Source organism: Pinus tabuliformis, chromosome 1_2 (assembly GCF_031772625.1).
Source record: "Pinus tabuliformis cultivar Carrire ecotype Pingquan chromosome 1_2, CPIR1, whole genome shotgun sequence".
In the NCBI taxonomy this organism is placed as follows: Eukaryota; Viridiplantae; Streptophyta; class Pinopsida; order Pinales; family Pinaceae; genus Pinus; species Pinus tabuliformis.
Genome location: NC_142298.1, coordinates 802,357,794 through 802,370,564, shown reverse-complemented (window position 1 = coordinate 802,370,564; position 12,771 = coordinate 802,357,794). Strand labels below are relative to the sequence as shown.

The window sequence follows — 12,771 nt, the reverse complement described above, 5'->3', positions numbered from 1 at the left end:
ATGGTGCTAGTCGGCACACTCGGAATCTTGCTTCTGCAGCTTGGGTACTTTATTACCCAACTGGTCAGTTGATGGTATCAAGAGGAGTATGTATTGGTCCTGCTTCAAACAATATGGCTGAGTATACTTTCGTCATTAATTTACTATCCGAGGCAATTTCTTATGGAATTGACTCGTTGGTAGTTTATCTTGATTCACAATTGATAGTGTCACAATTAAATAACATTTATTAGGTAAGGGATCCATGTTTATATCGCCAGTATTTAAGGGTGAGGTTGTTGCAAAGATCATTTACTTATATTAATTATTTTCACATTCCAAGATCTCATCATTGGTTAGCTGATTCTATCGCTAATTAAGCATTGGACTGGCACATCAATCATTCATCACAATAAAATCAACCATTAAAAAGTTGAACTGTATATATATATATATATATATATATATATATCATAAAGCATCTCGAGTGCACATATGTTTTTCCAAAAATATACAAAATTGGGACTCAAATGCCCATAATCATGTCTGGCATATCTAATGCCCCGGCTCAGGATGAGCGGCTAAGTAGGTAACTATCGCATTGGCCACACGCCGAAAAGTGCGAACCCAGTCACGTGGCATGCCAACCACATGACGCTGCATATCCTCAGGAAGGTCCTCTATGGCAGCCATCGATACTCGGTGACTCAGTCTCGCCAAGTGTCGTTGAACGTTATGTAGAAGTCGTTCTGTATTAGCAGCCGCCTCTTCGGCTCCTCGGCCGCATCATCCATGCCGTGGGAACCCATCTGGTCGTATCGGCACAATATCTGGAACATGATCATCATATTAGTCATTTGAATCCCATCAAAAATAATTTTCAAAGTTCATTATTATATTTGAAAAGTCCAAAAAATCATAAAATCAAAAAATACTTACCAATGTCGCCCCATGCTACGGTCAGTGGTAATGCTAGATCGGGATCTCCTCGGAAATCCAATCCAGCATAAGGGTAATCATCTATGGCGATGATCTGTTGATCCCAACAGGTAAATAAGTCATCGTCAAATGCAGTTCGTGGGACCTCCCCACCCCCTAGACGTTTCATCAGGTTAGCCCACCTGCCCATGTGTGGATCTCGTGGGGTGCTGATGGAAACTGCTACCCTAGGGCGGAGTGCTGGGACCCTCTCAAAAAAGAAAGAACATAGAATGGTCCCATATCCAAAGTTTTTGGTCTGTCCCCTCTTGATAGAAGTGAGCTGGCTCTTCATGCTGGCCAGAAGAGGAGTACACCAGTCAAATACAGTGGTGAGACAGTCAACTGCCACGCTCATGGTTAGCCGTGATGCCTGATGCAGAGAAGCTGACCCGTTCACTCGAGCTATGGTGAACAGGATTATCCTCAGCGGTAAACTCGGCACATGTGTGATGGAAATTTGGCTCCCAACCTTCTTGGGATGTCTTGGGCAATATAGATATATATATATATATATATATATATATATATATATATATATATATATATATATATATATATATATATATATATATATGTAGTCCTCGATCGAGAGACTACTCCGTGTCCTGCCCCGGGAATGTACTACCTCTCCCCTTTGGGAAAGGCTAGTGATGAAATAGATATCTTCCACTTCTATCCTGAGTGGCATCTGGTCAATCATAAAGGCATCCTCCTCGACATTCTAGTAATCAATGAGCATCTCAAGCAGACGTGTGTTTGCTTTCATATTCGGCAGTTTGAAGAATTTAAGCAAACCACATCCCCGTAGGGCATCCAAAGCCTCAAGATTGTTCATGACTTCATCATCTACCGCGGCATGCTCTCTTTCTTGCTAGGTGACCGACATCCTGAAGAAAAAATTATTTTCAACCGTTAGTTTTTGTTTAAAAATGTTCACGGTGTATACGCGGGTCCCTGTGCACACAGTTGTGTATAGGGCCCGCGTGTACACGGTTTCCATATTACCAACCCGCGTATACGCCGCGGTGAAATTTTTGGCAAAAATTCAACGGTGAAACATCAATTAAAAATCTTAAAACTAGTCACAATCAATTGCAAGACAAGTATAAGAGTTACTTGGAGGTTTTTGAAGAATCTAAACGGTTGAATTTTGCGTATGGGAAGTTTGCTCCTTTTGCTCCAATTCTTTTCTCTCAAACTCAAATGGTGAAAATGGTGAGTCCAAAAGCTCTTTTATAGGTTTTGAAAATGCAAAATTTTATTTTGTTTGGCCTCATGTGACTTTTAACTTGGGAGCTTGGAATGTCGAGAATGGTTTGATTTTTAGGACATTTTGGACGTTTTTTCGACAGTTTCGAGACGGCTCCATGACTGCTGACCTGTCATGGCAGGTATCATTTTCTCACTGGCATATAGGCTAGGGATACCATTTTTCCATTGCATTATGCGTACTAGCCTCCATTTGTCGATACATCTGCCATAGGGTTGACCCCATCGTGTTATGGTTCGCAAGCCATCTTCACTCGCCGATTCTTTAAATCATGACACTATGGTAGAGCCATCCTTTACATGGGCATCGTAGTTAGCACCTCACTAACATTTGTTGCCCATGCTGCTCCGATTTGAGTAGGCTCGGGAGTCCTCTGTAGTCCCACCATGACTTATGCATTTAAGACTCATTCCTCTTTGCTTCTTCGCTTCGTTCTGGCCTTATACCCTAGAGGCTCCTTTGTGTTGAGTTGTACTACTGCATTGCATGTTGACTACTTGCACCTTTTGGCATAGAGCCGGCTTCACTTGGACTCGTGTTTAAGCCAACTTTTGACCATGACGACTGCAAAATCAACCTTGCATATCTTTGACTTCTGCAGCTTGACACACCTTGACCCGTGGAAGGAACGCACCTTTGAGTGTCACTAACCAGTTTTCACCTCCTTGCATTGAGCATAGGAACATTCCATTCCTAGGAACTAGATCATCTGTTTCACCGACACTCATTCTTTCCACTGTACTATAGCATTCTTTTATTATTTTTCAAGCTTAACAGAAAAAGACAAAAAAAATTAAATATTCCAAAAAGAGCAGGAATGGGACAGTATTTCCATTTATTGTTGGCAGCTACAGTCAATCATGTCACCCTTGAACAAAGCACTCAAAGCAAAGTCTCCTCCATTTGGGCGGGATTTAGTTTGACTTAGGTACGCCTTAACCTTGTTATTGAGTCAGTTCTCCCCCGATTGGTTATCTCTTCCAATCATATGGAGGGTTCGTTCATGTCTCCTGCATGACGAACTTATACAGAGTCATCATATGCTGCCACATAGTCACATTGAGTCGTGCTTTTGTTCAAGGGAAGTTAGCCTGAGTCGGCCTCTCTGTGGTGTCTCTTGACTCATTTTTCAGTCGGCCATCCCTAGTTGTCAGTACCATGTCTATCATCACATCAGTTATATTGGTCCTTTTCTCGTGCTAGTTTGAGAAGGTCTCCATTGACTTCTTGCTGGCGGGTCTTGTCCTTATCGACGATGACATCTTGCTCTGAGGACAGGCCTAGAGCCGCACCTTGGCCCTATTTTCATTATTGATAGGTCACCTTGTGCTCAGCATCGATTAGTATCATGGGTCTTTGACTGAGTGGTTTCCCTTGTGTTCGACATCAGCTTACATTATCACACATTGGGATTCGTGGAGTAACTTGGTTTCCATTTGACCCTATTGGTGGATACCTCGCCTCTGTGTCAACTTCCATTATTGGTTGGTTCAGAGGGTTTCTGTCATGCGCTAGCCACATCTTGTGTACGTCGGAAACATACTTCGGTTGGGTTACTACATCTCTTTCATCAGATTCCTTCCACATTATTGGCCTACGGGTTACACTTATGCTAGATTGATGAAGGATGCCTTAATTCCTTCCTTCTAGCAGATCTTTCCCTATCGACTCCAACTCATTGCTCTAGGGCAAAGATCTAGAGTCCATTTGGCAGTACCTTGGGGTTTGCAGTCATTAGTGGCAAATCCTTCGCTATCGACAGTGGGAAACCATCATTGTCTCCTAATCGATAGATTCTTACAGGTGTTCGACTCCAGCTCATCTATTCACACTTGTTGGATTGTACTGGGTACATTGACGCTCATTATCATTATCGGTGATTAGTCTCGCATTTGTTAACGGTATACATCAATGACCGGTAATCAAATGATTTCTCACATGGTCGATTTCAGATCATTTATTCCCATGGTGTAGAAATGTACCACGGCGGTCGGTGAAGACCTCAGGTTGTATCAACATTCATTGGTTCACTTGACAGTTGCTCCTGTTGCTGCTAGTTGATACCACTCCACCTTGTATGTTGCAGTCAGTCATGGCGACATTCTATATACTGGAACCTGAGTTTGCAGTGTAGTACCATCCTATTCCATCATGTTCAGTTGGTACTTTTTGTGATCAGTTCTTGATATCAGTGATCCGGTTCATCCTTCAGCATCATTGATAGTCTTATATGTGATATTCAGACATGTACTTGTTCAATTCTGATCATATGATCCATTATGTATTTTCCAGTCATTTATACTTGTATACTTAGTGGATCTGCTTGTACTTGATATGCGGACATGCTTTACTTTTTCTGAGCATGGGTATGCCTGCCTCAGACAGTGTTTCTTTCTGATCTCCTTTTGTGGATTGGTAGGCTGAACTTTGGTGAAGTCCTTCTCGGGTTTTGACAGATTTCCTTTCCATGTACTTGCTTAATACATTTTGGCGATCATGTACCCCTTCTGACCTCATATATTAGGGGGCATCTGTTATAGCTCCAAATCTCACTCTTATGTTTTGTGATGCTGCACTCATGGCCTAGGGCAACCCCTCCTTCCAGATCTGGTCCAAAAATTTTAAAAGCAGTGTTTTTTCCCTTATACGCGTGTTGCTATAATACTAGTGATTACCCCATTACTATTGTATTTATACCCCCTATTTATATTGTTGTGCTCCTATTACCCCCATATTGTTATTTCTGTGCCCCATAGAATCCCTCTATTGTTATTTTTGTGGCTTTATATTATTATTGTTAGGTCTGCTGGATTATATTGTGACTCCTTAGACTCCTATATATAGAAAGGAGGTTTTGTCATTTGTATCATCCAAGAATTGTTCATTTATGTAATGTAAAGGAGGTTGCCCCCTCGAAGAGTTTGAATTCTAAGGCGTGGATTTATCTTTTCTATCTTTTCTTGAGCTGGTTTCATAACATTTGGTATCAAAGCTTTGGATTCTAGGGTTTCGCTGCTCCAAACAGGCCATCGTGGAATTGTCTCTATAACGTTTTTTCTGTGATGTTTCAGAAGTCGAAAAAAAAACCCATTTGAGAAGAATGGGCGCTGAACCTTTTGTCTGAATTTCAGAGCTTTTCACGTGATATTTTCGGAGATATGATCTGAGGAAGTTGGACTCTTTGCAGACTCCTGAATTACATTCAAAACAGGTGACCTGGGGAAAATCGTCATAACTCTCTCTCTGAGGATCAGATTGAAATTTCGTAAAAAGGTACAGAAATAGGACAGACTGTAGTTTCGTGTATGTGTGTTTCAGATTCAAAGGTTGAAACAGTGACTCGTGGAACGTCGTACAAGTTCGCTCTACTGAACCAGTCTAAAAGCAAGTCACTGTGGGAGATTTCACATAACTCTTCCTTGGAGAATCCAATTTGGCTCAGACTTGTGGCATTGGAAAGAGAACGCAGAAGGATACTACAGGTAGAAATTTCAGAATTGGATGATCCGAAATTACAGAGATACATCAGATTCAATATCAGGCTTCTATAAAGTGAAAAAAGGTGTGTAGTTTTTTTTAAATTTTTGTGTAAGCTTGGTTTAACGGAATTCAAAGGGCATAGTAAAACATTATTATCAGTAACTGATGCCCTGAGGAAAGAAAATGCAAACACCTAGTAAGGAACCTGAAAGATCTAGCATGACTCATGAAGAAGAGGAAGAAATGCTACATGATATATCAAAATTACAAGAACAAGTGCAACAAATGTCACGCTCACAAAAGCTAACAGAAGCTAAGATAAGTGGCGTGGAATCTAAGATAAATGGCGTGGAAACTAAGGTAAATGGCGTGGAATCTAAGATAAAGGGCATGGAAGCTAAGATGGATGGCATGGAAGCTAAGGTGAATGGCATGGACGCTAAAATTGATGGCATGGATGATAAGATGGTTGAATTGAAGAAGTTGCTACAAGGAAGGGTCACTAATGGTGAAAAGGTAGTAAAGGAAACTCATGATGAGAATAAAAGAAATGTTAATCATGATTCCATAGACACTAATGTTGGATCGAAGACTCACCATGTTCCAAAAATCGATATGAGGAAGGTTGATGGCAAGGATCCCGCCACATGGATATTACAGATGGAGCAATTCTTAGATCTCAATAATGTGCAAAACACACAAAAGGTACGTATGGCAACTTTATATTTGGAACCAAATCAGTTTGTATGGTATCAATGGCTTTGTTCTCGTAAACAATTTATCACTTGGGCAATTTTTACGGAAGAATTGATAGCACATTATGAGGATACAAAAAGCAACACTTTTTTTAGCCAATTGATAAGTCTCAAACAAAAGGGTTCAATAATGGAGCACATTGAGCAGTTCCAAAAATTGAACATAAGGGTAAAAGATATTCCAGAGGAGCATAGGATTGATGTGTTCATAGGGTATTTAAAGGATAATATCCAACATGATGTGCACCTTTGGGAACCTGATTCATTAGAGAAGGCATTCACGTTAGCAAGAAAAATGGAAAGCAAAATTATGGCAACTAGGAAGCATACCATTCACAACTGTTGAGAAGGTAAATCCCCTCTACGGATAGAGGCGATCCCTACTAGCCCAACAGGGGTCTAGCAACAATCACACAATGCCGTCACGCATGTTCCTAGTTACAATTAGACAAGAAGTAAAGAGCACCTACTTGGATTCCTGCGCTGTCGTTTGTCGAGGAGATGTTTCCTTTGCTCCTTCGCTTCAGCTGGTCATAGTCCTCCGCGATCCCCGCGAACGGACACCTGCACACACGAAAGGAAGACGAACGCAAGCATAAAATCTAGTAAAAGTAACTATATGCCAGTCAGAAAAGACATAATTCACATTTATCCATTGCATATAACAAACGAGAATGGAACAATAATGGCAGTCATCTATTATTAATTTGAATAGAGAAGAGTACAACCAAATGTTCTGACGTCGATAAACTTCTCAGGAGGGATCAGTCAGCATGTGTCTCAAGCATTCACCTTTGAAGATGGTTCTCCCAAGACAAACTAGTCTCTCTCTCTCACACAAATGTCACAAACAAACTTCCCAAAGCAATCAATCACTTCCACTCCTAACACACCACACCTATAGCAGCAATCTGAGCACTACAAGCTCTTGTATAATCCAAGCTAAATCTAGCTATCCTCTAACTAGCTGCTCATGGTAATGGTGGAGGTTTATATAGGAGAAGGAGTCTCCTAGAAAGGTGGAAGGATGAGCTTATCTTCAAGGGGAGTAGTTGCAAAGAGTCGAACAGACATGCCATAGAAGGGAGTCGACATTCACAAAGCTAACAACCAAGCCTGGAAAGATCTGGAAGGCTGGTTGTTTGAACAAATTCGCCCAAACTGGATCAGCGCGGATTATATGGATACTGCCGCGCTGTCAGCACATGACAGCAACTGAACAAGCCATGTCAGCGCGGAAGGACACGTGAAAGCCGCGCTGTGCGTCATCGCGGAAAAGTGATGTTCTTCCGCGATGGCAGCGCACGAAATACACTGTGGGGCGCTGGTCATCGCGGTTATTTTAGGAACAGACGCGCTGATGCACAAAACTTTGGAAAAATGGGTTTTTTAGCCAGTTCAGGGCACAACATTCAGTGATTGTGACTTCTTTGACACAGCAGGGTGACTGACAGGAAGGCAGTGACAAATTACTGTGTAACAGATGCCCCCTAAAGCATGAAGACCGAGAGAGTGGGAGGGGTGAAATGCTTTACAACACACGCCGAACTGAAACACCACCAGGAAGTACCGAAAAATCTCTGACAATCATGTACACGCAGTCTAGGTATGGGCGCAGCCATCCAAAAGACATGCAAGACTGGTCTATGGTATGGACGCAGCCACCCAGCTAAAGAGACCATAATAAAGACAAAGTATGGTCGCAGCCATCTATGAAGACTCAGGTATGGACGCAGCCATCCATCGATGAGTCATGTAATGATCATCCACAAAATCGCAGCCTGGACCACAGTGAGCAAGGATCCAGGGTCTTGCGCTCCATCTCGACCCGAACAGAATACAGGTCCACACATGTGAATACAGGGGTTGGAGTCGAACATGTATGAACATCGCCTGATTACCGGTCAATGATGAGAACCGTTAACAGACGCGAGAGGTACCACCAATAATGACAATGGCCCTCAAGGTACTATAGGTACAATCCGTAGCGTGTGAATCAATGAGCTGGTGTCGAACACCCACGGAATCATTCGATCGTAGGTCAATGATGTAAACCTTGCGTCGAACACGAGGAACCTGCCATTGAGGCATGCAGGCTCCAAGGCACCTGGAAGGAGTCTCTAAGTCACTTTCTCGGATAATGAGTTGAAGTCGACGAGAAGTGGCTTTGATCGAAGGTGGGCCATGATGATTCCCACATCATCGACACGAGACAGAGGTATTAATAATTTGTGATGAGATAGCGAACGAGATTGCTTTGTGGCAGAGGACAACTTCTCTTGAACACATAACGGCACTATAACGGATTTGGCAGTACTTGACATTAAATGAGCAGCGGATAAGATGATGATAGCAATGAACAGATGAGAGGTCAAATAGGATATCCCAAACCCATGGAGGCTAGTGAAAACGAGGTGAGATGACCCCACCCAGACACGAAACAGCGGAGTGCCATGTTCAAGAGCGACGTACTGCCGAGACGACTGCAATCAAAGTTCCATTTTCCCCACCTTTGCAGGCAGGTACCCCGATTATTTTTGGGTGACAAGCTTGACGGGGATAACATATGCTTGAAGAGTGTCATTTCGACGATGTCCGATGTCATTAAGTGTTTAACGAGCCTGACAAAGGGAAAACTCGGCGTCTTTTCTTATTTAGAGAGTCTGAAAAGAATGCGGAAAAGGAGACTCCAGGGGGGTCCTTTTTCGTACAGTTGTGTCTCTCGAGCCCGAAAAAGTGTAAACCTATGCTCGAAAGAACCGCCCGGCCATTATAACCGAGGAGTACTTTTCATAAAGAGTGTCGCCGACCGGAAAAAGTAAAAAAGTGGTCGAAGACACGTCGTTTTAGAGCCAATATCGAGTGCGAAACGACAAACACCCGGCGATCTTTTTGGTTTAACGGTCGGAAAAAGAGCTTAAAAACGACCGTCTTTCGTTCCTTTTAACGAGCTGAAAGAGAGCTCGGCCATCTTCTCTCGTTTAACGTCGGAGAAGAGCTTAGAGACGACACTTTGGGAATCACATGAATCACGGATTGTCATAACCAAGCGGCGATACCTGTACCTGCACAAGGGCACTACCCGCATAAATCCATTCAATACACGTAAAAAACATATGAAACATGCTTGAAAACAGAACCAAGTTTAGTTTCATGGCTAAAAATGGAAAAAACCCAAAAAATATGGTAATTTAGGATTTTTACTATAAATAGGAGGGTAAAATAAGTCATTTTTACCATTTCACTATTCGGAGTGCAAAGAACGTGGAGAAGCCAAAAAGTTGACGGAGCGATTCCCAGCCCATCCGGAGACCATTTCCAGATCTGCTTCTTCCAGGTAGGTTCCCATTCGTTTGCCCTGCATTCTAGTTCATTTTAGTAGTTTTTTAACGGTAGAATAGGCCCAATTGGGCATTTTTATTTGCATGGGTGCGCCCTCGGTCAGCGCGGAAGTTGCCCACGGGGTCGCGCTGATCGAAAAAGGGTCAATGTAACCAACCACGGTTCAGCGCGGAAAAGGCGTGTTCTTCCGCGCTGACCCCGCATTTTAACAAAGAGCTGCCATGGTCAGCGCGGCTGTTTTTAAAACAGTCGCGCTGGCGCGGAAAAATTTTATTTCTTTAAAAATGGACGTGAATTTTTCCTGGAACTTCTTCTGATTGGTTTTATTTGTTCATGCAGGACATCATGGCTTTTCAATGGCAGGAGAGAGTCCATGATGTGGAGGATGTGGCTGCTTGGGGAGATGTGAATTGTTGCAACGCCATGCGGGCGTGCGGATTCATGAAATTCTTCCTCACGCCGCGCTTGAGGGCCCAGCACGACCTTCTTGAGATGCTAATCAGAGCCTGGAACCCAGTGGATCAGAAGTTCACAATTCGTGGTCATGACATCGAGTTCGACCACATGGATATTTTCTTCCTGACCGGGTTGTCGCGCCGAGGTGCGAGGCCCATCTTAGAGGGGCAGCGACCTAGCGGTGGTACCCTGGATGATTTAATGGCTGAGGTCTGCCCAGGGGCGGTAAAGACGCGGAGTGGGAAATGCGCGATTCCCACAGTGAGAGACATAGTGCTGCGCACCATTCTGTTCATGGTGACCCGGGCAGCGGGCAGCATGGCGAACCATGAGGCGTCTAAGACCCATCTCCTGCTAGCCCTTGAGTGTCTCGAGCCTGTCGTGTTCGATTGGTGCACCGCAGTGTGCAACAACATGAAAAGGCAGTTGAGCAATTGCCGGCGCGGAGAGACGAAGCAATTCGGGTATGGATCGATCCTGGTCCCGCTCATTCTGGAGCGAGTACCAGCCATGCGGCTGCAGTCTATGGCTGTGGATGCCCCCAGAGAGCCTCGAGAGACGAGGGCTACTCGATGGGCTCGGGTCATGCCACGTGGGGGTGGCGGCCGACCACATAGCTGGGGGGCATACTTCAGAGACTGGCTGGATCAGCAGGAGATCTTCGTACAGGATTGGCCATATGCGGGGATGGATTTCCGCAATGATCCTGACTTGGCGCTGCCTCCGGGTGAACAGTGGGATGATGCAGGTATGACACTTTTTGTCTTTTGAGTTTTGCATATTTTATTTTTATTTTTTGTACATGTCCTAATGAATGTCTCCTCATGCAGATGTAGGACCTACTAGACCGATTGGCCTGGCTGTCACGGCACGGAGAGAGGGCCTAGGAGCCGGAGCTTTGGCCTTAGCCCTTCCAGCGGCCAACACACCAGAGGTTGTGGCTCGCAACCTTGAGGGGTTGCTGGAGGGGATACCGGATTTCCAGGGGGTCGAGGAGGTCCCTGTGGAGCATCAGATCCACACAGTGGGTGTGGAACCCAGAGTGCACCGCCTTTTGAGGCGGGTAGCACGAGCGGCTGTGTACTACAGAGAGCACCACCCAGCCGATTAGTCACCTAGGTTTTATTTCCACTGTTATTTTGAGACATTATGACTCGGATGTACTGAGATTTTGGGACACGTACTTCTATTTTTGAGCGCCTTAGTGCGCCACACGATATATATATATATACATACCGGTTTTTGGATGAGTCGTTGTTACATATGATGATGTGTTATCTGTATTATGCGTTGCCTTAGTACAATTTGTGATCTTATGTATGGATTCGCATGACACTCGACTCATGGATTTTATATGTTTAATGCAAGCTTAAAAACACACGTGCAAACTATGCTTGAAATGACTTATTTACATATGCTTATGGTCTTACTATGCTGCTCTTTCCTTCTTGTATGATGTTTATCTGTTTCGCAAATATCTGTCTAACACACGATTTGCTAATGCATCAGTCAACGTATTTAATCGTCTTGGAATATGCTGATAAGTAATGAAATCAAAATTCCGTTCTAACAATCTCACACGTAGGTATAACCTTAATATGCGCTGGTCTCTGACGGAATATCGCCTGTTAAGCTGATGAACCACCAACTGGGAGTCCAGGTTTACCACTAGTTCCCGGATGCCGAGATCAACTGCTTCGGCGAGTAATTCTATTACAGCACTGTACTCGGCAACGTTGTTAGTGGTACGACCTAGGCACACTCCCTGCAGGTTTATCAACTCCCCGTGAGGATCGTAGATCACCCACGCTGCCGAAGACAAATTACAAGTACTACGGCAGGCACCATCGGCGAAACCAATATAAGGAGTACGAGACATCTGCGCAGGAAAGAGAAAGCATAATAAGGGGCAAAAACACGCCTTCACACCAAAGCAAAAGAAAACTCATGCAATAAAACTCAAAACACACGTATATACAAAGTGACTGTGAGCAGTTATGCATAGTACTTTTTCAGATAGAGCCCATTTCGGGGCTTGTCGAGAGGATTCCCTTCATAATCAATCAACTCATATGCGCCCTTTTGTAAAACACGTTTCACGATGTAGGGGCCTAACCACATGGGTTCGAGTTTTCCTGCCCCCAGCTTATCTTTAGCTTGATCGTAGAGCAGTACTAAATCTCCCTCAACGAAGGAACGGGGGTGAATATTCTGATCGAAGTGAGCCTTGACTCTCTTCTTCTGCGCTTCGATAGCCAGAGAGGCCAAACGACGAGTCTCGTCTAACCGTTCTAGGTAAAGAAGTCGTTCCTCCACCGAAGTGGTGTTGGGGAGCAACTCGACAGCTAATTTTAATGAAGGAATTTCACATTCGACGGGAAGGGTAGCCTCTAGCCCATAGACTAATTGAAACGGGGTGAAACCGGTGGCATCCTTCACAGAAGTCCGGTAGGCCCACAAGGCCGGGAAAAGCATTAGGTGCCAGTTTGACTTGTGCGTATTGACAGT

The 12,771-nt window shown here is 43.9% G+C and overlaps 1 protein-coding gene across 1 annotated transcript; it reads left to right on the top strand.

Moving 5' to 3' along the window:
* Positions 1-9,852: 9,852 nt before the first annotated feature.
* LOC149208328 (uncharacterized) lies at positions 9,853-11,384 on the top strand. Its single transcript, XM_089394054.1, has 2 exons — positions 9,853-11,011; positions 11,094-11,384. Exons 1-2 carry the CDS (start codon positions 10,141-10,143, stop codon positions 11,372-11,374), a joined length of 1,152 nt encoding a protein of 383 aa, XP_089250180.1. The 5' UTR covers positions 9,853-10,140; the 3' UTR covers positions 11,375-11,384.
* Positions 11,385-12,771: the final 1,387 nt, after the last annotated feature.